The following is a 27,881-nucleotide window of genomic DNA, read 5'->3' as shown; positions in this document are numbered from 1 at the left end:
GGTGCGTTCAAGTCATCTCGTAAAGATCGCATTTACGAGTATTGAACGCACATGAACGCCACCACAATGTTGTAAATACAAGTGGGAAGCTCTGGATTTTCTTCAAGCCCTGATCTTTACGAGTTGGCGGCGTGTCAGTGACAAACATGGCGGAATATCACAATACTTAAAGGGATATTTCACCGCTGGAAAGATGAATGTGTATTTAAATTGGGTCATTTATGTAGTAGAAATGTGAAATTATTTTAGAAGTTGAAGCCTTCAAGACTGAGAAAAGCCAGAAAATGTATTTTTGGCTCATGTGGATGAAAGACAACAACTCCCAGAATGCACTTGCTTCGCTGCCCTACGAGGACACTCCCAAGCCACGCCCACCGGTTACAGAGGGCAGTGTCGGGAGAAATGATACAGCTAGGCTATAGTGACTCGAAACTGAAAAGACGGCGTTTTATCGTGAGGTTGAAGACATGCGGAACGAGCTCCTCCTACTGGCTGGAGTCTCTCGCCTCTGGACAAAAAAGCCTCTGACGCAAAATTAAGATTTTTTTGTGTAATTAAGAGAAAGTAAACCGCCATCTTAATCCGACGAAATTGACTTGAACGCACTGCCGTCGTAAACACGACTTCCCACAAGGACTTGAACGCACTGCCGCACCAATAGCTGGTATGACATTACTTTGTAGGCCAAAAGCCTTACTTTTCTCCAGTGTTATGACATATTGCAATGGGATATTGAATAGAGGGCAGGGTTTTACTTTAGCGCACCTCCTCTCCATCCCTCGCTTATGGAAAACTGACCGTTGGAGGTTAAGGATATTCTACCCAAGCCATCAAACTGACGCCATCAGAGAAGGAACGGCATTCTTGAGCGGAAGTAAATGTTAAAATTTTGATTAAAGATTACCACGACAAACCAAATTTTTTTTTTTGTGTATTGACTTTAATTGTTAATTGATTGTTCACCACAAGACTAGTAATGTGCGCTAACAAATTAAATAGGGTACATTTTGATTTCATGACGACTTTAAATGGCAAAAATAAAGTCTGCGGTGAACACAAGAACAAGACACTTTCACGTTTTATTCTACGACATAATAAATCACTATTACCCCACTCGTGATTTTTTTGTGAGGCTGTTATGTGTCTTGAAAAAGGCGGTTGCTAACAAGTGGCTAAATGAGACTACAGAGGCTGTTGATCACGCCGAACAGATAAGCTCCACATCTACAGCCTCGTTTCCTCAAACTTTCTGGGAAAAAGTTTTTTTTTTTTTAGATAAAAACTGAAAGAGATATCGGAAGCTTGGTGATGGTGATGTTGAATTCGTCCGACCGTGGTGTAGTCGTTTATAGCTTACCTTTAGCTTTTTACTTCTGGTGACTGTATTTAGACTTCAAAAATTGTGTTAATCTGTGAAAATCATCTTTATGGACAAAAAGTGTCAGTATCATAAACTGTTGTTGATCACAGAGCTTGTTTTTTTTTGTGATAATCCAAAAACCTATGGTAAAATCCCATTAGGTATTTGTCGAGGGAAGCAGGGTGATGAGAACTGCCGGTTGGACTACAACACTGTTTATTTTTATTTTAATGATTGCATGTTGTTCTCTCTCTTTCTCTCTAGTACGACGACACTCAGATTCTGCTGTCAGATCTCCGGCAGCGGTATGAACAGACGGAGCAGGAGAAATGCTCCATCAACGATGAGCTGGAACAGTGCAAGGTCAACCTCAAACTCCTGCAAGAGAAGGGCAGCACTGTGAGTCTCGCAACCAGCACGTTTCATTCGCAATGCAACAGAGTAAACCTTCCAGCACGCTGCATTTCAGCCTATACTATACTCCGTTTAATTAGCTGTCGTTTACATTAAGCCATTTAATGCGGTTGTCAGCAACCAGTGATAGATCTTACTTCGCTGTTTTGCATGGCTCTGGAAAACGCAGAAGAACACGCATACGGCATGATTTTGTGAGTTGTTAGCAAATATTCTTTGCTAACACCAACATTTTCAGGTGCAACACGTTAGAAAGAGCATCACAGGTGCATTCACATGGTTTGTTATTCAAACAAAAAATGCCCAATAGTTTTCATTAGGGTTTCTAGGTCCGTCTTGGAATTGCTCCATTTTTGGAAATTGATGTTTGTCTCCATTTTGTTTGTTATATATATAAAATATTAACTCCTCAAAGACTTTTTCACTTTCAGGTTCTCCTTTTTTCATCATAAGTTTTTTGACACTTTTAGTTGCTGATTTTTGGCCATTTGTTAATTTTTGGGGGTTACAATTTGCTACACAACACTGTAATTATCACCTTAGTGTATCCCACAATTCCCTCCGTACAATCCCTTGCACACTGCTGATTGAAGTCACGATCACTTCACGTGTGTTTGATTTGCAAATTTAACAGATTGTAGATATATTTAGTTGAGTGCAAATAACCAAGTTTTTCCCTTTCCTGTGTGTTATTAATGCCTTGAACACTGTCCTCGTTCCTGATGTCATGCTTCTAGATGTGTTTGTGGTTATGGGGCGTCTGATGTTTTTGTTTTTATGTTGATTTATCAATGGTTCCTCCCACTGCACCCTTTTATGACCCTTTTTTGTGTTTGTGTGTTTGTTGTAGTTGTCCGACTCCCCAGCCTGATTTCCGTTGAATAGTTTGACGATTGATTTTTTGTTTTATTTGTAATATCCCTTCCCTCCTCTAGCCATCCATATTGCAGCCTGTCCAAGCCATTTTCATCGGTCTATTCCTGGCTTTGCTGTATTGGTGCTTCAGCCAGTTGTGGTAGAAAGGTACACACGCTCCTGTTGAGTCTGTGTTTGTGTGTCTCCTGTATATCCACTTCTGTATATATCATCACATATATACGACCTGTGCATGGCACACTCTCATTCGTCATCTCTGCACCCGCTTCGCCCCAAAATCCCTTTTTGGTGCTTGGCAACATGTGGGGAACTCTTAACCGGTTCCTCGTCCACCCAGAATCACCTACTACTAACCAATCACATTAACTCTCTGTCTTGCTTGGATCGCCATAATGGTCATATAAATCTTTGCATTTGGGGATTTTGGATTCTTTCTCTATTTTTGTTGTTTTGGGGCATTTTGGTCATCATATCATCATCATTGTTTGCTTTTCTTCTTTACTTTCATGAAATTAAAGGCATATTTCACCCAAAATTACCATTGTCATGTATTCACCCTCATGCCGTTTCAATCCTGTGTGACTTGCTATCATTCAAAGAACCAAAAGAAGAGGTTTTGAAGAAAGTTCATGCTGCTTATTTTCATACAATTAAAGCATAAAGTGATCAGCGGCTGTCAAACTGAAAATAATAATTTAAGTCGGTAGGATTAGGGTTAGTCAACGTACTTGCATCACTGGTAGTTCCTATTGTGCTGGGTAAGACCCAACTCTGAAGTAGGAGCTCATTTAGTCCCCTATAACTAAAATCGTTCACATTTCGAACGGCGAGAACATGCCAAAAAGCGTATTTCCGCCAATATTATTTCCGAAAATGTTCCTCTGTTGAGAGAGCCCCTATTAGCATTTTTTTATACCATATTTATATGGATTTCCATATTTTCTGCCCTAAAGAATGACCCATTTGAATAGCATTAATCTGAGAGAAAAAATAGCTGCATTTTCAAAAGCTTCAAAATTCATGTATTAAGCGGTTTTAAAAGCTCTATAGTTTAACATTTGAAGAAAGCAAAGGAATTTAGACACCATTATTATTAATGTATAGTCATAGGTTTTTAGAGATTGACACAGAAAAGAGCAGCATGAAAATTCTGCTAAAATACACATTTTGTGTTCCACAGAAGAAAGTCACACAGGTTTGAAACAACATTGAGTAAATGATGATCTAAAATTGTAATTTTCGAGTGAACTGTTCCTTTAAAACGCATCTTTTCTTTCTTTAAGTTTAAGGAAAGACTGTTGTGTTTGCTTTTATTTGCTTTATAACTCCTGTGAAGGTAACTGGTTCTCCCAGTTTCACTCAAATATTTGCTCTTCCTTTCTTCTCCCTCTTTCTCTCCGTTTATTGGTGTGTTTCTTGAACTCTCTTGTCTCTGACTATCACCCAGGTCTCTCTTCTCTGTCTCTTTAGCTCCAGTCTCCAGTGCTTCTGTCCTGGTTGCTCTGGTGCGTCTAATGACCTTTATTAATCGCTCTGCTGTGTTTTCCTCCTCCTGGTTTCAGAGCGGATGGATGCCCTGGATGCCGGTGGTTGCCGCAGTGGTCGCAGTGACAGCAGTGGTGCTTTATCCCAACTTTTCCAAGAGCTCCTCCTGAGAACATCAACCAATCACAACGCTCATCTCTACCACTTCTCGTCCCCGGCGCGGCCCTCTGTCCAATCCCAATGTCAGTTTCAGTCCGGGCACATGGCATAAATCTGAACGTAATACCTCTCGTTTTGACAATTACAGCCCCAATGTCTGTGTAAAATGCAAATGTATATAGTATAGAAAGAAAGAGGGAATAAAGTTCTAATGCATATTATAGAATAAATAATCTATCTGCATTTTTGATTATTAAAATGGCCTAAACTAGGTCTAATGTTCTTTTTTTTTCTCGTTTGTTTTCTTGGATGGGGTACCACGTTTTCTGTCCGCCACTTTTCGTTTCTTGTGGTTTTCCATCTTAGATGTGGTAAACCAAAATAGATGTACAGCCAAAATGAGAATCTGAACTCTAGGGCACAGAGGGGCGAAGTGCCTATTTTAAATACTACTAGGACTAGTTCACATTGAAGTGCCACTCTTGTTCCACTCATGCAGCGTATCAATTCGATCTTGAATGGACAAAAAAAAAAAAGTCTAAATTTCACGTCATCCGTGCTGTTATTTGTGTGTTCAATCCGACATGCTTCTAGCACAGTGATGTCGTTGTTTCTCTATGGCTGTTTTCTCGTGTATCATGTATAATAAGCAAATGTTCACGTCAGAGACACACTACAAGTATTTAGATGGTTTTGAAATTCAACGTTCTTGACAATGTAGGATTGTGGTCAATGGCAAATGGAATGGAGCATTGACCTAAAAAACAAACAAAAAAAACATTACAAAAAAACAAATGTTGTAGCTTTTTACCAACACACTGTCCTGCTGTTCGGACTTAGTTGAGTTCACGGCTCCTGCCCGTCTTTTCTGTACTGAAACTCCTACAGTACCTCCTGAAAAAGGCTCTGGGATTTTGCTGCCTTACCTGTAAAATAGGTCTATTCTTACAGAATGAAATTGGATGCAAAGGCTTTAAAATGAATGTGGGGAAATGATTTAAATGGGTGGAAGCGTCACAAGTCCACTCCTATGAAGCACAGAAATGGGTGAGGGTGAATTATTTTGGGGGTGAACAGAATGAGTTGTTTAATTTTGGATGTGCGAGCTGCTTTGAGACTGGAGGAAGATGAATTAACCAATGATGTGTTTGGTGTGTGTGTGTGGTTCACATTTGTCTGCTGTGCTGTAAATAAACAGTCTTGGAGCAAAAAAAAAGCCTAACTCATCTGGTTCAGCGTGTCAAGGACTTTTGTTTTGGCATCTTTTGTTGTTTTACTGGAAAGACATACTCCATTGAAACAAAAAAATCCATTGAACGCTTCAACATGGATTTGACCACGAATGCAAAAAAAAAAGCAAAGCTTGTAGCACAGAAAAGGATAGCTTTATAAAACTGATCTCTTGCATTGAAAACAGCGTTTGGTTCATAATGCATTCTTTAAGCAAGCATGATGGACTTTATTTTTAGTATCCGTTTGGAACATCGTCCTTCACGTTAGATAGAAGAATGCTCATAGGCCGTTTGTAAATATGTATGTATGAATGTTTGTGTGTAAATATATGTTATAGTCACAAAATAAAAAAAATTGGATATAAATGATATTGGTCATATCTAATTTGCTGCTGGAGCCAGTTTTCAGGATATGATGCATTGGCCTTTTCCTCATTTTACATCGAGATACGAGTTCTCCGTTCCAGTTCATTTTAATGTACTTTTATAGATGCATTTTTTACCATGCAATTATTTTTTTTGGGCTTGATTTTTGGTTCCACGTTCAGAATGCATGTTTGATACTTCTTGAAATGTGCTGAACAAGAGGGTTTTCTCGCAAATGCAAATTTGAGACGTGGAACTTGTTCATTAGGTCGTAACTGAACCTGTAGGCTAAACGCTGGTTTTTTGTAAGCTTAAAAGTTTGTATTGTTCTTCTGTCGATGCAAAGATAGCGTTGAGTCGTCAGTTTAGAATCAAAGCTAAACCTGGTGTTTTTCAGGGCTTTTGAGAAGAGAGATCTTTAAACTGGTCACCAACCAAGTCAGTACAGCACACTGCCTGTATATAGTTCTGTTCGTAAATATTGTTTTTTAATTTCTTTCTTGAACTGAGAGCTCAGAATGACACTTTTGTTTTGAACATCAAAGATAGTTCATTGTCAGAATTCTATTTTGTAAAAACATAGAATAATACAGATAAAAGGGTATTTGCACTAACAAGTGTGATGTGCATGACTTCAATAAAACAATTTCACTTTCCTTGACTAGTTTGATTCTTTTTTGGGGCAACTTGTTAACTGATGCAGAACTCCTACATCATGTTTTTGATGCAAGCATATAACAATTTACTTATAATATATATATATATATATATATAGACCCCTAATTTCTTGAAACTTTGTTAAACAAAACCTAGTATTGTAATTATGATGTTTTCACCCAAAAGTCTTGAAATGTTGTTTGTAGCACTGGACACAAGATGGCAGACCTTGCAAAAGCTTTTTTAGAAGCTTGTGTTATGTTTGTGTTTTCTATGCATTATGATGCATCTTTGGAATTTATGAGGCACCATAAAATATATTTGTTCTCATGACAAGATTTATTTCTCAAGCACATCTCCTTGATCTTTCCCCCCCACAATAAGGTGTGTAATGTCTTGAATACCTTTGTTGAATTCTTCTTTTGTCTGGAAGTCAGGACAGATCTGTAAACTTGAGATTGCAGTGAAACATGGATCCACATTGTGAAGGAAGGCCTGTGGCAGCTGTCTGCAACCTCATCGACTCTTCTCACACACACTCAGTCGCTTTGACATGACTGTGGCATGTGGGCGTACAGTATAACCCTCCCTCACTCTGACTCAACACATCATCGATGACAGGGAGTCTGATAACACTCGACACACCCGACCTGAGATTTATACAGCGTCATTCACTGTGAAAGACCGGCGTATCGAGTTAAAATCGCACTGTTCTTGAGCTCAAGGCATCACTATTACTGTCTGTTACTCATACTTGAGAGAGAGTCTGGGATACACACTCTCTCTCTCTCTCTCTCTCTCTCTCTCTCTCTCTAGCCTATATAGATTAAACGCGCGGCGTAACAAAGCATCTCTGTGTTTGGAACTACTTTCAGTGGCGAAATATAATGCAAAATAGACAAAAAATGACTAAGACTTAAATTAGACTAAAAATTAGACTTAATGACTAAGACTAAAAATGAACGTCACCTAACATTTTGACTACTTGTGTATTGGACTTGTATGAAATCAGCTATCACATTTGCAATCGTGTTGATATTCGGGAAAACGGCACTCTATGGCCTGTTATAAATATTAAAAACAAGAGCTCATACAATTACATTTTTGACCCAAAGGCCTATATCTTGAATTTTGGAGGCATTTTTATTAATTTAGGTGGCATTTCTATTCATTTTGGTAGCATTTTTGCTCCTAACTGTTCATTTTAGTGATGCCGGAAAATATTTTTATTTTTATTTAAAATAACAAACAGAAACAAAATGCTATTTTCCAAACCATGGCGTTCCTCCCTTTCAGAGCTGTCGGGACGGATTTCGCGGGAAATCGCTTTTTTATGCCTATAGAGGCAAAAGTTACATAGTATAGCTTTAAAATGCCTTTTAGATAGTTGACGGTGATGCAAATGGAATCAACAATAATTAAACAGTTATATTAGTTGATAAAGGAATGACAGTTTTAATCACGATGATTTAGCAATGGCAAGGATTTGCCTAACACTTTTAGAGACCCGTTTGGCCATGCTTCAGTTCTCCAGAAACAAACACATCAGTGAATAATACTTAAAGATCAAAAGGACATTGGCAGAAAACCAGATAGTGATCCAATCTGAAATCATACATTGAGAAAAACATAAAGCAATAAACAATTTAAATCAAACATGATACAAATGGAAAGGAACGAATCAGTATAGCCTACTTAATGATATAAAAAGGGAAACTTATTAGCTAACATGATGAGACAAACCTTAAATGATTGTGCTCTGAAACTGACTATAATTCCATGTAATATAATAATCAATTTATGATTCTTAAAAATAATAATAATCTTATCCACTAATAATGAATGACTGGAAAAGCCATCAAAAGGTCTGGGAATACAGTAGCCTACAGGAAAATGAAAAGATGAATTTATAATATGTGTCCTCTAGACAGATAATGTGCCTCTGCATGGATGATTCAATGAATAATGCTCAATACTGTCTAGCAACATCTTGATGATTCATATTCACCTGGAAATATGATGCCAGCACTATCAATCAAAGATCACATTCAACCTGCCGTACCTACAGTGTGTTATCATGCAGGCGACTGGGTTCAGCCCAGGCTGACAGACAGGGAAGCAGACCACACACACACACACACACAAGCTGTAATCTGTGCTTCAGGCGCGTTACTCAGCTCAGAAAGATGGGAGGTTGTGATGAAAATCTGGTTGCTTCAGTCATTATCATCAGCGTCACTGAGGTTAAGATGATGATCACAGGCCAGACTCTTGGTAACACTTAAAAAATCTTGGTAACACTTTACAATAAGGTTCATTATTTAACATTAGTTAATGTATTAACTAACATGAACTAACAATGAGCAAAACACTTGTTACAGTATTTATTCATCTTTGTTAATATTATTTAATAAAAATACAGCTGTTCATGTTAGTTCACAGTGCATTAACTAACGTTAACAAATACAATCTTTGATTTTAATAATGTATTATTAAATGTTGAAATTATTATCAACTAAGATTAATAAATACTGAAGAAGTATTGCTAGTTCATGTTAACTAAAGTAGTTAACTAATGTAATGTAGTTAACTATATGGTATGAGTTAACTAATGTTAACTAATGAACCTTACTGTAAAGTGTTACCAAAATCTCTTTGTTTTAGTCTTTATTTAGACATGTGAAGTTTGGCTTTGTTTCGAACTCTATTGCTCAAACTGAATAGCACGGATGCTGTCATATCACAGATGTGTGTCTTTCTTTTTATTTGCAAAAGTGTGATGCAATGTTGATCCACCCATGGTGACTAATGCTGATCCAGGACTGTATGCATGGGAAAGATCCAGGATGGCAGATCTGCAGGGAAGAATCCCGGAGTGATTATTAAGACTCCCGTCAGCAAAGGTGGAGAGGAATCCGTGCAGGATATGTGGGCGAGAGGAAAGACACGGATAGGAAAACGTCTGGATACTCTGTTATTATCCCAAAGCGTTGCTGACACCTTCTCCGAGACGAAACAAAGCAGTCAGTGTGGCTCTCAGGAGTTTGCCAAATGTGTGGGAAGCATTTTGTCTGGCAAATCATAAAAGTGTCCATTACTGAGATGCATCTGAAATCTGTTAGACGAGCCGGAGCTGTTTTTATCACAGAAAATAAGATGTGGAGAATATTTACAACCAGTAAAGATCATCTAGATCGCAATACAAAACACATGAGAACAAAAACACAGGAAAAAACACAAAAATAATTTGTGTATAGAATGTAGATCTAATTTGTTTTACCATTTCTCTTAATCTTTTATCATGGATTTTTTTCCCTCGCATTTTATTTAAACATTTTAGTTAATGCAATGAAAGAGATTGGTTTAATCAACAGAAACTCAAAATATCATGTTATCTGAACCACATACATTATCAACGTTGATTTGACAAAAGAAAAAATGTTGTGATAAATCATTCAAATATATTTTATTCACCTCTGGTAGTGTTATTTAAATATAATTTATAAAGTATTGTAGTTTTTTTTATAGCTTTTAATTGTATATTTTCATTTTAATTTTAATACTTTTGTTATGTGATTGTCATTTTTATTAGTATTCTATATGCTTAATTGATTATTATTTCAGATTTACTTTTTTATTTATTTCCAGTTAGCTATTATGCTTCAACTGAAACTTACTTCAGCAATTTGCCAAGGACTAAACCTTTCGTTTAATTTAATTTTTTTTATCTAATTTTTGATTCAATTTTATTTCAGCTTTTTACGAAAAGGGGTTTTAAGTTAATAACCCTGGTCTATTTCACCTATTTGTTTCATTATTATTTATTATTTGTCTGGATAACATTATTATTTACATGTCATTTTCCAAGATACATTACAAAAACAGGGTGCGCAAACACTATCAGAAATAGTAATCCTATTAGTCGTTTTAATGATTTATCTAGTTTATTCTTATTATTCTCTTCCCATATCTTTACCTTTGATCTCTCAGAGCTGATTGGATAGAGAAGGGCTGTAGAAGCGCATGCTGGGGATGATGGTGCGCAGGTGTCGTCATCCGCGTGCCGTATATAAGAGCGCGCGCAGGCGCGGCCACGAGAGGGAAAGAGTTCAGGAATACAGGAGCGCACGAACGCACACACACTCCTCGCACGCGCCGCACAGATACACACGAGACATATCCCGAGTTATCAAACAGAAAACATACGAGTATTAATAAGGCATCATGCCGGCCACAGAGAAGGACCTAGCGGACGACGCGCCGTGGAAGAAGATCCAGCAGAACACGTTCACGCGCTGGTGTAACGAGCACCTGAAGGGCGTCAATAAACGCGTCGCGGACCTGCAGCTGGACCTCAGCGACGGCCTGCGACTCATCGCGCTGCTCGAGGTGCTCAGCCAGAAGAAGATGTACAGAAAATACCACGCCAGACCCACTTTCAGACAGATGAAGCTGGAGAACGTGTCTGTGGCGCTCGAGTTTCTGGACCGAGAGAATATCAAGCTCGTGTCCATCGGTGAGTGTTGCGGTGTCTTCTGCTCTCTAGTGTGGAGAAAGTTTATTTAAAGCGTCTGAAATGCAAGTTCAACATTTATTAAAGTGACCTGACGGTGCCATGCTACAGTGAAACATTCGTATTAATGTATCATGGCATTTAGGTACTATATGGTATGAGCCAGATTAAACACCATGACATTTTTGCTTAAAATAAACCAAACCATTGCACTCTGACTGAAGCTGGTATCATGTGCTAATACGTTGATATAGCCTACTATATATTAAAGTACTAAAATTCAATTATTCCTATTAATTTATGTGTGTACAGTGACATATAAGCTGTCTCTATCTTAGAAAGTTACAGTCAGATGGTGATGATCATTGTGCTGAAGAATTATTATATTTATGTACCATAGTATTTATATGGCTCTAAATGGTTCTATAAGGAATGCATTGGTTTTACTCTGGCATATGTAAATAAAAAAAAAAAAAGGCCTGATCATGGTACTAAATCCGCCCCAAAAAACATGATAATACATAGTATTTTTTTGTAGGCAACTCCAAAATAATCATGGTAATACTATAGTTTTTTTTTTGGCAAAATATTGACATTGTTTTAGACAACTATTGTATCTCTCTCTCTCTCTCTCTCTCTCTCTCTCTCTCTCTTTCATTCATATATACAAATACAAATATATATATATATATATATATATATATATATATATATATATATATTCAGTAAGTATACTTTTATTTATTCTCCTCCCCTCCTTCTCTTTCTCAACATCTTTAAAGTGTGTTTGCAAAGTTGCGACATCAACCAAAAGTATTTTGCGCATGTGTCAGCGAGCTGAGATTCATTCTCCGCAGATAACAGATAACGCCCGTCCGTTGTCTATTGATTCCCTCTCGATTATCCGTCTTATCTCTGCCGTATGTCCATATTTGGACTGGCATGAGAAAGTTGCACCATTAATTGCATTCTTGTGTTCATTAAGACTTTAAAAATCCAGAGAATTTCAGGATTCCAGAGGCTTAAATATTAAGATTTTTCATTTCACAACCATGTGTTTGGTGCCAAACAGCCTTCACTGACCTGTGACATTCCTGACGCCGTTCCAAAGGCATCGACCTGCATTTCCTGAGGCTTTTTCAGGATTTCTCATGCTGTCTCTGTTGCGTTACATGCTGGTGTAATACAATACTGGGAATAGATTATGCACATACTTTAATATGCACTTGCGTCTCAGAACAGGTGCTTATCATCACCTGTACAGTCGGGACACTGGAAGCTTCCTCTGTGTTTGCCAATCAAATGTTCATTGCAAAATGCATGCAAACATTATGGCAACGCCCAGCTTTATTTCCTTGCATTTCTTGCCTGGTTGCATATGTTTACTAAAAAATAAATAAACTTGCCTTGCCTTGCCTTACTAGCAAATAAATTACATCATCAGTCTCATTTCTGATGAAATATTAGGCGTGATAGACTTCCTGTTGTGTTTCTGTGTCATCTCAGAAACCAATTTTCACAATCATTCACCTTTGTACTTAATAAACTTCCTAAGAAAAGTCTTCGTCAGATTCATGACATTGTTCTCACCTGTGTTCTTAGGATTGATGAATCCCACGTCTTCGTAATTGAAAGCTTGTGCCAGTTGTTCCTAATTAGCATAAGAAAACGTCCCGCAAATTCCCATATAAGGACATGACGCTTCAGGGCCGTGTGCACGAGAAGCTGGAGAATGTCCAAAAGACGCACAGACGGCGGTGTGTCTTTGCATACTATGATTTATTTTTATTTTTTTCAACAAATGATCATAAATGCGTTACAGTAAAATACTATCATTGTAAACGACTGTAGAATTAAATAAAATGCAGTAACCTAACCAGTTATTTGGAGCAAACTGTCATCACTCAAATGTGTGTAATAGTGCTCTTCGCTAAGAACAAATCCAAGATAAGAAAACATTAGTGAATGTCAGAATCTTCGTAAAAAGTGCGTAAGTGGGGTTTAAGAACACATTTCTTCATAAGAACACACTCACACACTCACACACACACTCTCTATAGAGTCTGTAGAGGGTAATAATGGAACAACCGTTTTAAAAAGTGATTTTTCACTATTATTTACAACAGGATCTGCATTTTCAAGGTTTAAATAAAATATGTTTTGTTATAAGAGATGATGAAAACAACTTTGTGCATCAAAACTACTCCTTTACTGGTAAAAAAATGAATCAAAAGTCAACGAATTTGTGACATGTCAGTCTCTGAGTAACGTAATTTTTTTTTAAATCATAAAATAAGCATAATGAATTTTCCAGCACATTTTATAATTACCAAAAATATCAAACACCGTCTAACGCAATGCATGTTATCCCGTCCGTCAAAAACTTACAATAAAATGCTGCGTTATAAAATAATAGAACTAATAAATTATTTAAAAATATTATCTCATTGTGTAAAATATATGGTATATTTTAATTGCTAATTTCTGTCATTGTGATGCTTTAGAAAGCATGTTGTGTTGATGCATTCATCTGTGTGATTTAACAGTTTATACAGATTTAACACAGTTCATATAGAGTCATTTTTGAAGTTTAAGTTTCAATAAATGATCTTTTTGGACCGTTGAGGAAGTTCTGAGTTCTGAAACCTACAGGTTGTTTTTTATAGTGTGTTTGTCGCACTGATTTTGGCTCATTTGATTCCTCATGAGTCATTTGAAGAGACTGTTTTTACACTGTACAGCATTGCTCTTGTTCACAGGACGTGTGTGTAGAACCTCTCTGGTTTGGGATTTGCACAGACACTTCCTGACTGACGGTATCTTCCTGTCCAGGAGCGGCCGATGGGCGTTTTCACCGGGCCTGAAAGACACATAAATAGATGCGCTTGGAAAGTGTTATCGTGAGGGCAGTGCCCAGACTTTCCAGCGCTTCAAAGGCCAGACGTGTTCAGAGATAGGTGACAACTCGCAGATAAATAAACACCAAAAGGTCACACCGTCTGTCTGGTGTTTTGACTGTAAATCTCACAGGAGTTCATTTGTGTGGGTTTTTGTTTCTCTCTCTCTCTCTGATGTGAAAGACTAAGGCTAATTGGAAAGGTTTATGGCCTCGTCAACTGGGTGAACGATTGGCCCGGACAGTTTCTTCTAGTCTTCGAGTTTGATTCTGAGTGAAGTGGTGTAATGGCTTGTTTTGCATGGATTGCACAGTTCATAAGTCCAAGTATTAGCATGTTTCTAACCAGTTTCCACATCATTTCGGTCCTTTTTTTCTGTTTCCCTCAGGCCCTCACAAGTGTGGTTTGACATGATCGCTCCATACTGTATCAATTCATTCCAAAACTCGTCTTTGATCATCATGTGGTCTCCAGAACTAGACCCGGTGGCTGTATTGATGTTCTGATGGTGGTTCTTGAGTCAGTCGAGTAACTATGACTCTGCTCTGACGTTTGTCCTGACTTTCTCACGGTTTGAGGGAAGGAACGGCCGAAGACGTGTTTGAAGTCATGCCGATGGTGAAGAAAGTGTCTTTAGGGTCGTTCGCTATGAGTTTTCCATTAGAGAGGTGTGGGATGAGGACATGCTTGGACCCTTAGTGTGCTGATGAATGAGTTGACCTCATCGCATGACCTCATTAGTCAGTGCTAATGATTAAGCGTGGTCTTCCTGTCTGTGCTTAGGGAGATGATGTTTTAGCATGCAACTTAAACTCTGTGTAATCCGCAACCTATTTAACTTGCATGAATCATTCCCAGTAAGACTATGAATGTTTGTTAAAGTAAATTAAATGCATTCATTTTCAAATGATCGACCACAAGCTTTAATTTTGGCTTGAAACCTCATTGAGCCGATTAGCCGGTTTTATTACAAATGTGGGGAGATGAATGCTCAAGTTTCATTCCCAAATGCATGTGATAAGCGACTCAAACTCAGAGCAGATGCAGAGTGTGTGTGGAGCAGCATTTACTGTGAACCGAGAGCCCGAAAACACTGAATCATGAGCTGCTTGTGTGTAAATGAACACTGTGATGTGCTTCACTCTGAAACACGCAGCGCATGCATGCATTTAAACTCCACCTTCGTGATTTGATAATGCACATGCACAGCCGTATCATGATTCTCTTTTATTTCCATTTATCATGCATCCCTTTCAAACGGTGGCCATCTAGAAATCCCGCTAACAGTCTGAGGTCCTACAAAAGTTCATCTCGCTGCTCGAATCGAAACTGTCGTCCTCCTGCCAAACCTAGCGGCTCAGCGACGGCTTGACCCTGACGGATGTGGAGAGCTTGTTCCCGCTCGCATCTTCTGCTCTCATCCTCAACAAACAGGATTCTCCAGCAGATCGCTCATGCTCGTGGAATTCACTGCTGTTTAATGTCCTTTAATCACAAGGCGGACCACAAGCCGCCACGGCCTCCCTCTGAGATCAACACACACTTTAATCTGCAAAGAAAAGTTCTGCATAAACAAAGACGACTGGAGCTTTTTCAGTTTGGTCACGTTTTGGTTCTCAGTGAGAGGTTTTGCTGCATGTGTTTATATGCTTTGGACATGAAGAATGCCTTAAATTGTGGCTGCAAAAAAAAAAATGCCCGTGCAAAATCAGTTTTTGTGTGTGTTTTTAGTAATTGTTGGTTTGGTGTGTTTGAGTGCTCATTGTTACAATTACACAGCAAAAGTTCAGTGACATTTTTTTTTGTGCATGGTAGAAAGCACACAGTGAACTCCGAGAAAACGCTGCGCTTGAGTAAACAGTTTGTGTATAGGCCACTACAAATGATGCCCGTGAAAGAGACTGTGAACGCATTGAATAGGATATGTTTAGTTGGTGAATAGCATAGGCTACTTACAGTAGCGATAACGTTAAGCGCACCAGAATGAAATATAATATTCAGAAGTAAACAGCATAGCTGACTTACAGATTCACTTTACATCCACAAATGAATAAGCGTGTCGATTCAGGGAGCAGTGCAAAGTGCCCGTGCAAAATCAGTTTTTGTGTGTGTTTTTAGTAATTGTTGGTTTCTTGGTAAAGAAAACACATTTTTTGGTAAAGAAAACACATCCAATTAATCAAAATGGATTTATCACGTTTTGGAACCAAACTATAATATTCAGAAGTAAACAGTGTAGCTGACAGATTGTCAGAATGTTTATTTTTAAACCACAACCTTCTTGGGGCTTCTTTGACCGATACAACTCTCTAATGACAGAATGTTTATTTTTAAACCACAACCTTATAAAAATGATATATTTAACGATATCTTTAGCATTTCTCATCCAAACAACTTTAAACTTGGCACTGCACTTACTCGTGACCGAAGCGAGACACCTGTCAAGTTTGAAATCCATCGGACTAACGGTTCGAGAGATATGTGGTTAACAGACACACAGACAGACAGACAAACAGACACACACACACACACACACACAGACAGACAGACGTTTCTGTAATTTATAGAGAGATTAGTATTATTAGTATTATTATTAGTATTATTAGTATTAGTTGTATTGGCAAGGTCTTCTCATTATTTTCATTATTATTGTTACATAGACATATTGATATATAAATCATAGTTTTTGGCCAAATATATAATCATCATGATGTAAAATAAAAAATTGAGCATTTAAGAAAATAATAATAATAATAATAATAATAATAATAATAATAATAATAATAATAATAATAATAATAATAATAATAATAATTTATTAATAATTGTATTTTACAGTGAAATATAAGATTGTATTATTTATAATAATAATAATAATAATAATAATAATAATAATAATATAATAATAATAATAATAATAATAAAAATAAAAAATCTTATTTCACTTTCAATACAACTGTAAAATTATAATGGTAATATTAATCTTAATTAATTTTCAAACGTTAAACAAGCTTTCATTTTGGTGGAAAACCCCAGGGATTTTCTCTCTTGTTGGCAACAGGCAGAAGAAGGTTAAAACCCAGTTTTGTTTCATTGTAATGTTTGCTTGCTTGTGCGCTTGTTGCCGGTAAGACTAGGTCAGGGATTTTTGGAGTGCATTTGTGAAGGACTTAGTCACACTTGAGCTGACATCCAAAAGCCGAAGTGGTCCGAGTCGCTCAAGATTTAAAACTTTAAAACGACCCCTCTGAGAAATTAAGACATCTGAAAGTGTTCCCGGGGCAAAGCCTGATGGAAAAGCGTATTATTAAAAACCAGTTTCGACTGTGGTCTTTCTGAGCGCCAGCTTCCCCACCAGAGAGTTGAAAGAAATTAGTTTGGGCTGTTTTTGAGTAGCATTAAATTATGGTTTAATTTCACAAATATATTTCATTCTTTTTTTTCAGTATCATGTTTAATCCATTGTAGATCTATAAGAATGAATCGGAACAAAACAAACACTTTAAGTCAGTCCTTGTGGGTTGGATTGTCTCTTCTCATTACGTTTCGCTCCAGTCCGTTTGTCTCTAAATGATCTTTGGCTTGTCGAACAGCCAATGGAAAAGCGTCAGATGTTTCTCTACGAGTCTGAGGTGGTTACCAGGTTCCATTTTATTTCCATTGCCCAGAACAGAGCGTGTGTGTGTGTGTGTGTGTGTGTGATTCTCGGCGGTCGGCTGTCAGATGCCGAATCTTCACGCTATGCAAACAGTAGCGGGAACGGGTGAGCCAAAGGTTTGCTCGTCTTAAATTGCTGATCCCTCTGAGTTTCTCCTCATTGGTTTAAAACGTTCCCTCTTGGCTTTATTTGGATCTCGGCAGCCTATAGGATAACCTGGGAGCTTGTGGGATGAATTACCGTGGAAGGGTTTCGGTTACGGTGAGAAGGCAGTGAATCACAGCCGTATCAACATGCATTTGTTTCTTTCACTCTGTTAAATGAAAGTTTTCAGGAGTTGTTCTGACAGGCAGCTGTACGAGCAGATCAAATGTTCAGGGTGTGGACGTGCTCTTCAGACAAAAGACTCAGCGTTTCCAGCTTGGGTTTGAGTTTGGAGAGGCAAGAAGGCCTGGAAATATCAGTATGCCATTTAGGCTCTTTCCAGCTGATTTTAAAGCAACACCAAAGATTCTTTTGTACCTTAAAATAATATTTCCAAAATCATATCAGTGGTTCATCAACTCGTAACAGGGTGAATGGCACTTCTGCATTCGCTTTGCGACCCTTTATCTGCAATAACCGCACTGTGCAAGTTTGCCAGATCGGGTAGCGGATCTGTAGTTCGAATGATGAAGTCGAAATTTGACTTGCTTTACGGCAAGCGTTATATCATTATTTCGTTTTTCTTCGTTTCTGATGTTGCAATACATCATACTTTCATAAAATCATGCAACATACTCTACCTTGTCTGTGGACATCGTTATTTCCAAATCCGGAGCTGGATAAACAAATAGCGTGCGTGCGACGGTAAGCTAAATTATTTACGACAGCGGTAATGGACAATTCCGCTTCCAACCTGTAGGGGGACCACAGAGGAAAAGTGCTTTGGTGTTGCTGTCATTTTATTTACACTTTTTAATGGTTATGAATGGAAAAATATTTTTTCTTTGCAACCAGTGTTTGTAGTTACTAGGGCGATTTGATGCATTGTTTGTGCATTTTTGTAGTTTGTTACGATGGGTTTATGGATTGACTTGTCCTTCAATCTAGACTGTTAATGAGGTCGAATAGTGATAGAGTTGACCTTTATAAGCTTTAATATGTTTTTAGATATATTAAAAATAAAGATATGCATACAATTCAACTTTTAAGCAGTGAGTTTACCCACATTGTTAAAAATTAAATCCAAGTAAACTCACTAGTCTGCCTCATCAGTCAAATCATTTGTTGATTGGTTGAAATCACGTTATGGCTTGTTGTGATTTATTTAGTAATAAATAATAATAATTTTTTATTATAAACAAGTCATTGATAAAATCACAGTTTAATTGTCCTGCACTTAAAACAAGTACAGCAAACCTGGAGCTCTTTTTTTTTCCAATTCAAAATCACAATTTTTATCAGAAATAAAAAAAAAAATTTTTTTAATTGGCTTTATTCATTTTGTTTGTTTGTTACACTATAATGTTGGCTCGTGTGCGGCAGGTAAATGCAGCCGAGAAACGCCTCCTTGTGAGTGACCGCACTAGATCTCCCAAAGTTATCTGACCCGGCTCTGATTTGTACACAAAGCCAAACTCTCTGAACTTGTTGTACTGGATCTGTGTAGAGCTGCCGCTGGCCTGAGATTATCCTTTAACACACAGAGGAAGACGCTGTTAAACTGACTGTATAGAAGAAATTATCATTCCCATCAGAATTTGGGATTGTTCAGAAAATAAATTGCATGTTTCATTTTTATTATTCACACAATCACAAAGTCTTCTCCTCTGCATTTCTCATCTACTCTAGCTTGCTTTCCAATAGTTGTCCAATAAATCCGGAATTGTAAATTATTAATATTGTGAGCTTTTTGACGAATTGCTTAAGTCGCTTTGGGTAAAAACATCTGCTAAATGCATAATTGTAAATTCTACAGTTAATTACATTTCTGAGGGATTTTCAGTGCCGTTGGTTCTGGAAGTATTCCCCCCCCATAAGTCATTATAAGCCATGAACCAAACCAACCAGCAACAAGGTGAATCACAACATTACAAACTTTTATTGGAAGCTAAAAAGTATTTGAAAATCAGACAAAAAGACGAAGTACAAAACCGTGCAATTAACGGCTTTAGTGAGGAAATAACTACAATCCAGTGAAGCATTGCGAATGATATAATTGAATCAAAAGCAATGGAGAAATATAAAACTATTCATTTAAAGTTGTTGATTCGATCTAAACAAAATATTTTAAATGCATTGCAAAATGTGCATATCGTATATGTAGTTTTTCACCAAGAATTCACTTGTTAAACTGGTTTAAATGTTGTGAAAGGCTGGCTTCAACAAAAGCATATTTAACAACCTCTGAAATCAAAGTAGGTCTGTCTTTTATGTAAGCTTGTTTCTGCCACACGATAAAAAATAAAAAGGTAATTGCAACTTTTTTTCTTCTCAGAATTGCATGATATAAAGTCGCTATTGTGTTATAAAGTCAGAATTGTGAGATATAAACATGCAATTCTGAGAAAAAGCCAGAATTGCGAGTTTATATCTCACATTTCTGAATTTATAACACGCAATTGGGAGATATGATCAGAATAGTCAGAATTGATTAAATAAATTTGCAATTGTGTTATAAAGTGAGTAACTCAATTCTGAGGGAAAAAAAGTCAGGTCTCGTTTTTCCTTAGAAATTGGACTTAACTCGCAATTGAGAAAAGATGTCAGATTTGCGAGATGTAAACTTGCAATTGAGAGCTAAAAAGTCGCATTTTATCTTTTTAAAATGTTTTATTCTGTGGTGGAAACGAGCTTCCATACGCTTTAAATGTTATCATGAAAATCAATTTCCTTATGGAGAATGAGTTTTTACTTCCGATGGGCGAAGCTGCCGGAAGGAAGCCTTCAACATGAAAACCTGGAGAATCCACACATGGATTTGTGTGGTACATTCCTAACGAATCCGCTATTGTTTTGGAGTCTAAAAGAAGCAACATCGCTAACCAATACCAGTAGTTAGTCAAGACTTCAGTTCCTCACATAAAGCCAGAAGCTGCTGATGCAGAACTCACACATTCGTGCTTCAGAATCGATTGCATCACAGTTTCAGTAATGCATCCCAGATACCGTCGTTCTGCCCTCAGTCCAAACAATGAAACCAGAACATGGAAAATGAACATGTACAGAAGTGTTTCGAGAGGAGAGACCTTGAACAAATGTTTCAGGGTTGCTATAGAACTCTCTTCTTCAATAATATTCTCAGTCACGCTGAGCCGGAGAGCCAGAGAAGAGGAGAGTTTGCCTAAAACAACCCCGTTCCTCACTGCACAGGTTTCTCCGTGGGCTACATTTTAGCCGTTGTCATCATTCATGTCTTCCATTACGTTAAGTCTGACCACATGATTCGGGTTTTTCAACGACAGAGGAGTGTTTTTAGGTCAGCGCAGGAAATGCTTCTCCCATCTGCATGGTGGCAAAGGTCAGATTGCATTGTTTGTGATGAAGCTGTGACCTTCAGGGGCCAATGTAACCGGCAAAAGAAACAAACAATGTAATTGACGTCAACGCACGCCTAAGCGATTTCTCTTTCTTAAAGTGTCCGGCCTTCTCTCCTCCAGGCAGAAGTCGTGGCCGTGTCTGGTTTCCTACATGTTCTGGATTACATTAACACTTCTGTGTCGTTCTGTAAGCACTCGCTCTTTCACCGTCCTGCTGTTCTTTAGACCCATGCAGTGGGTCAGTATGTGATTAAAGTTAATAATTTACTCTCCCAACGTATGCCATCTGTGTTGAGACTGTGCGATGATCTCATCGAGACGCACCGCTTGCACAATCACGCTCCTCTGAAGCGCATTTTAACCTCTTCCTAGACATTTTTCAAATGCTTTGACTCTGATGTCATTCTTAATTCAAAACATCTCTTCCATGTTCTCATTGTACATTGCATTACGTTTTTTTTTTATGTTTGTAAAAAATGGCTTTTATGCTCACCAAGGCTGCATTTTTATTTGATTAAACTCTGTAATATTGTGAAATATTATTACAAATTAAAATAACGGTTTTCCATTTTAAAATATTTTAAAGTGTGGTTTATTTCTGTGATGCAAAGCTGAATTTTCAGCATCATTACTCCAGTCTTCAGTGTCACATGATCCTTCAGAAATCACTCTAATATGATGATTTGCTGCTCTAGAAACGTGCCTATATATCATTTTATATATATGCATGTATACGTCTATGCATTATATATCTATATATGAAGATTTCAGATGCAAAAGCCTCTAAGTGCCATCTGAAATTTTCTTCTAGAATGATCATTTTTATCAAGCTCGTATATTTAAGTTCAGTAATTTCACTTAAATGGCAATGAAAACTACCTATTAATTGTCATTTAAGTGAAATTACTGAACTTAAATATACAAGCTTGATAAAAATGATCATTCTAGAAGAAAATTTCAGATGGCTCTTAGAGGCTTTTGCATCTGAAATCTTCATATATATCTATATCATTTTGAAGTGATTAGGCAATGGATTTCAGTTTAGTTGGCTGCGAGTTTAAAGGTCAAAAAGATTGCAGTGTATTTCTAAGGCCGAAAGCAACTTTAAAGTGCATTAACGTGGATATAAAAGTGCATCCTAAGAAAAATATCAAGTAGAAGCTTGAAGTCTGAAGCCTTGGTCAGGAGCCAGTGTTTCTGTGCTTGTGTACTCTGTCGTATTGCACGGTGGAAGGTACAGAGCTGGAGTTTGATTTACAGTTCAGGCATGTCTGGCGGATCAGGGAGTGCTGGGGATTTTTATGAGTGCAAATAAAACGGGAAAACAAAGAATCCTATAGAAATGCGATCTGCTTGTTTGGGAGCGACCCAAAAGGCCAGTCGTTTTTTTTTTTTTTCTGTTGCGACGTGTGTTTTCACTGCTGTTTGTCACCGAGCAGTAAGTCAAAAGATTTGCGAACGGTTACACAGATTTCCTGCCTACTGTGTTATTTACTTTGGCTGAGCCTGGATGACTTCAGATGTGTAAAAAAGCTTCAAAGCCTTTTTTTTTTTTTGTGCACCGGGGCAAGTTTAGACATTTGGACTTTACAAAAGATTTGCTTGTTTGAACTCTTTCATTACCTTTTAACCTTTTTCTTCAATGCAAATTTAAATTTAGCACGCTATTTTATTGCAATATGCTGTTTTACTTTGAAAGTACCTTTTAGTAGGAAACCATAGCAGACTCGCTCATGTCCGGGTTTTGAGTAACTTTTCTGGTCCACAAGGCCATTTACGGCCATGAGAAATGTCATTCGGGCGTTCAGGACGCCCTTTCTCAGTGTCACGGAGAGTTCTGCCGGTTTCTACGTCCTCTTGTCTTTTATTCTTCGCCTCCAGCTCCTACAAAAGACACTTTCTGAGATTACACTGGCTTTCACACAGGAGCTCTTGTGTCCGACTGGAAGTGGGTAACCTGAGACGGCCACTGCTAGGTTCTGCTTTTTGCAGGCTCTCTTGTGCTACTGTTTGCAATAGCCGGCCAAGGATCTGCTCTGATATTCAATGCTCAGTAGGGTTTTCTGTGCGTTTTATTGGGTTTTTGTCATGCAGTTGTTAAAGGGTAACTCTCGCCAAAATTGAACCTAGGCTCTTTTTGTTAATCTACCCAAGTCAAACTTTCGTGTAAAAGCATAATTAGACTGGAAACGCTACTTTTAAGATTGACTGTATTTTCGTTTTAGGTCAAAATGCCTTTTGAATGGGAGTGCATGGGGCATTTCTATGATAGCATCAAAATCGCTATTTTTAAAACACTAATGCGGCTCGACACAACATGAAACTGTGCTGAAGTATCACCAGGGGCTCTACACATGAACTCCAGCATTGAGAACATTGTTTGTGTACACAAAGTTTACTAAAAACAAAGATTTTGTACGACTCACTTTATCAGTTAGTGTTTCCGGTGGCTGGAGTTTTGTCAGTCAAAAGTAGTCGATCTCCGAATGCAACGTAATGAACTGACTCCATATGAGGAAATGTCATGAACTTGTAATTTCAATGAGAAGCATGATAACTTAGAGAAAAAATTATCGGTGAATTTATATGGAAACAAGCTTTAGGAGCTTTCCATGTTTAGTCTCCTCATGTTACGTTGCATTCGGAGATCGACTACTTTTGACTGACAAAATTCCAGCCACCGGAAACACTAACTGATAAAGTGAGTCGTACAAAACCTTTCTTTTTAGTAAACTTTGTGTACACAAAGTGGCGTTTTCATTCTAATTATGCTTTTACACTAAGGTTTTACTCGGGTAGATTAACAAAAAGAGCCTATAGGTTCAATTTTGGCGAGAGTTACCCTTTAAGAAGTAATTTTAGTCTCTGACAGGAGAGGATCAAGCCAGCCTGAAGAATAATTTCACGTGAGGTATCAATTTCTATTCACTCCATGAAAGTGAAGCAACCTTAAACAAGATTGTGAGATGTAATTTTCACTGACAAAGCAATAAAAAGTGAAGAATTTCCAATGAGAGTTGATGAATGCCGATTGTTGATGATGCAACACTGTTGACCATCGTTTAACTTCATGCAACTGCAAATAGAGTCCAGATAGTGGAGGTCACATGATCCTCCTCTAGATGCAGTGATTGGCTATTGTGGTTGAGTAGAAAAACATTCTAGCAATGAACAACTTGGCAATCTTCAGTGTTTCAATATATCGGCACTTTTACCTAGACAAACTGTTTGATGAACCCAAACTAGATCCCACCCAGATGTTCTTGAGTCTAGACAGGATTGAACATGACTGTATATGGGAACTCAAAACAATAACTTAAAGCTGTGGCAAGTTTATATTCTCTTCTTCAGTTTCAATGATTTAATAAGGAGGTTCTCAAACCGCCTTTGGTGTTTATTGAATCCCTCTAATTATACTCCACCCTCATCAAAACAGTACTTATTGTGTGCAATAGTAGTTTGTCTTGTTGCTTTGTAAACTTCACGCATGGATGCTGTATAGTTCGGTTTTAGGAACTCAGTCCGTCATCAAATGACCTGAAAGAGAATCGATGGTGTCATGTGACTAGTTTTGGCCTGATTTTGGACAATATTAATGTCAATGCCACAGCTACACTATCTCGGTTCTTTAACATGTTTTAATGCTTGTAAAACGCTTGAGCTACAAAATTACGAGATCATCGGGTCACTTTCAGGTAATTTCTGTAAAGTCTTAAGCAGAATCATATTCTAAACCGTATTTGTCCTCAAATACATCCACAATATCGATATTAAACTTTGATATTTAGCCTACATCTATGCAGTCAGGTTCATGTCGCTACAAATTCGGTTTAACTTGAAGAAATTGACACAAATGTATTACTTTAGTATAAAATTCTACTATAAAGTTACCATAAATGCATTTTTTTTTGTTTGTAAAATTAATCCGTTTACATCTTTAAAATATTAATTTAAAGTTTAATTAATTTGTTCATTAGACACCATTTTTAATGGTAAATTTATGTAAACATAACATGTTCATTCGCAATGTCTAAAAAAAAAAAAAACGTGTTTCCTTCGCCATTTATGGTATGACATTGTTGTAATAAATATTGATATTGCATAAACAACTGAACTAGGTTATTTCACAGCAGATTCAAGTGGGAAAACATGACCCACAAGAGAATTATGAGGTGCAAAAGCTGTATTATGCAAAGGTGATCGTGTTCCAGGGCTGTTTTTGCAACGGAAGTCATTTATTTTAAAGCAACCCCTCATGTCCGCTGGTATTTCTCTTGCATCCTGGACGAAATCCTCCGCTAACTCCACAAACAAGCCTTCAAACGGCGTCTTCCTCTCTCCAGAGCGAGCGAGAATCAAACAATGCGTCGTATAAACCATATGGTCGCCTCCCAGTTAAGTGAGAACATCATCTGCATTTCCTGTAGAAGGGTGAGGTCATCGCTCTGGAATAACCTCAGAAACACATGCCATGGAAACTCGAGCGTTTCGTGAATATGTGGAAGCATGAGGTGAAACTCTGAGAGAACTGTGAACTTGTGTAGTGTGAGCTTGAGGAACCGGGCTGGCAGCGTGTGCGTTGTTTCAGGCTCCGCGTACATGTGCGACGCCAAGGCTTCTCAGAAACCCAGTGTTTGTGCTGAAGTAAATATCAATGAAAAATAAGTTGCTGTCAGCGTGTCTGTGTTTGTTGGGCAGAACTGTTTTACAGCCTCAACCAAAAGCAGAAAATAGTTACTTTGTCAACTTCTTTTGAAATTATTTAATCGCTTTTCTTTCTCCATTTTCTCTGATAAAATCTGTCATGGATTAGATACATTTTTAGGCAAAATTATCTATGCACACTTAAAATTAGTCATGTTATAGTTTTAGTGTTTGCATCTATTTGATTTTATTTAAAGCATATTTTCAATATGCATTTATTCAAATCCTTTCGAATCAGCATACTATTAAAAATGTTAATTTTGCGATTACATTTAATCTGAACGGTTCAAATATGACTAGTTGTGGAGCAAGCAAGATATATTTTTAGTTAAAATGTATGAGATTTTATTCTCATAATGCTTATCGATAAATATATAAACCTGGTTATTGTGTAAAACTACTTAAATATCATTCTTGTTTTATTTGTTTAACTGACGAATATATATCTTAAGTTTGTTAGTTTGATAAAACCGTGTAATGAAAATGGATTGAAACATTATTTGTAACTAAAATGCATAAATCTTTAATAAGGTCCTAAATATTTTTGAGTAAAACACATTGGTATGTTTTAAATGACCTCTTATGATTGGCTAAACTTGCATACTATCACAGTATTATGTAAATGTGGGCGGGTATATGTTAATGTGCTGTTAATGTACATTTTAAATGCTTTTACTTCAAAATGCCAAGAAGAAAAATCCTGTTTTATATTAAATGACCTTTTAAATAGTTTCAAATTGGTTATTTTTTCTTTCTTTCTCTGTTTTCTATTTGTAGGTTCGTAATCTGATCTCGAAACTCGCACACTACAAGTATGCAGTAATTTGAGATAAATGCATTAACGTAATGACTTAAAATTGCAGGTTATTGCGTGCTGTAATGAGTGCGGTGCTCCACACCACAGCTGAGCCGTTTCCTCCCTCTGTCCAGATCTCAGAGCTACACAGTCCAGAGCCAGATCATGGTGTAATCCGAGAAAACGCCCGCTAGAGACCGGAGTGTTGCCCACTTTCAGAGAGAACTCTGTGTGTGTGTGTGTGTGTGTGTGTGTGTGTGTGAGAACGGGGCTGTGTGGTGTGAAGGCCACCTTGAAATGTAATTCAAAATGTAATAACTTTATCCACTATAATTTTATGGCAGCGGCGGGTTTAAATTGCGATACATTCTATTTACACTATCCCTACCCGATAAACACACGTTAAACACTTTATATCCACTTTTCAAATATTTTCTATATATATATTTTTTTTTTAAATAAATATGTTTCCGATCTGATATGTGATGGGAAAAAGGGAGTATAGAGCGAGTTCGGCAAAGGCTGGATTCGAACTCAAATCGATTTGCGTCGAATCTTTGTCATGTGACTTTGTCAGTAGCATTCCCGTAATTTTGTCTAACCCAACCAGACGTCAGTGGGCGGAGTTAGTGTAAATAGTCTCTTAACATCAAGACGGGCTATTTGCACTTAGTGTAAATGGACATTCCGTAATTATGTGTGTGTAAATTGTAATTATTTCACTTACTTTTTTTTTTTTTTTTTTTCTTATTTAGCAATATTTCTTTATTACTACATGCATTTTGGCATGGAATTTGACCCTGACATGTTTTCGTGAGACATTTCTGCTGGTGTAACCGAGGCCTCCTGGGCAGGAAGATTTATATTAACCAATAATTTAGCAACCCACTTTTCCGATCATTTCCTGATGTGTGAAGTCGAGTCCAGTCCAACATGTGATTACCCCGCTGAATATAGTATGCATTGCAAATTTTCGTGTTTTTTTTTTGTGTGTGAAATCTTTAGAATTAGATCAGTGAATGATTCAGATGCTTTAGCTAACTGAATTAAGCTCCAGCCGATCCATTTGTTTTCATTGAAGCAGCCGTTCAGGTGTTTTAAACTTAGTTTCTTCATCTAATGTGGGATTTTTATAAGAGTCGAGTGATGGCAAACAACTCAAATCTCGAGAGTTTAACAAGTACTTCGGTCACATTAGTTTCCTTTTGTATATATACAGGGTGAAACTCGAAAAATTCGAATA

At 37.4% G+C, this 27,881-nt stretch overlaps 2 protein-coding genes across 7 annotated transcripts in view; both read left to right on the top strand.

Annotated features, from left to right (window-relative positions):
* The window catches only part of slmapa (sarcolemma associated protein a), a 62,613-nt gene extending 56,441 nt beyond the window's left edge, over positions 1-6,172 (top strand). For 3 of the 5 annotated variants that reach the window (XM_079857800.1, XM_079857798.1, XM_079857796.1), the window contains 2 exons: positions 1,625-1,759; positions 4,213-6,172. In XM_079857800.1, coding sequence (XP_079713926.1) covers positions 1,625-1,759; positions 4,213-4,305 — 228 coding nt within the window. In that variant the 3' untranslated portion in view covers positions 4,306-6,172. Of the gene's footprint in view, positions 1-1,624; positions 1,760-2,709; positions 2,798-4,212 lie in introns of all 5 variants that reach the window. The other 2 variants (XM_079857799.1, XM_079857797.1) reach the window with 1 other exon arrangement.
* A 4,472-nt stretch (positions 6,173-10,644) lies between these two features.
* flnba (filamin B a) overlaps positions 10,645-27,881 on the top strand; it is an 83,760-nt gene continuing 66,523 nt past the window's right edge. For both annotated transcript variants that reach the window (XM_079857054.1, XM_079857053.1), the window contains exon 1: positions 10,645-11,065. In XM_079857054.1, coding sequence (XP_079713180.1) covers positions 10,774-11,065 — 292 coding nt within the window. In that variant the 5' untranslated portion in view covers positions 10,645-10,773. The remainder of the gene's footprint in view (positions 11,066-27,881) is intronic.

The sequence above is a fragment of the Squalius cephalus genome (genome assembly GCF_949319135.1).
Source record: "Squalius cephalus genome assembly, chromosome: 22".
In the NCBI taxonomy this organism is placed as follows: Eukaryota; Metazoa; Chordata; class Actinopteri; order Cypriniformes; family Leuciscidae; genus Squalius; species Squalius cephalus.
This window is presented reverse-complemented; position numbering and strand designations above follow the sequence as displayed.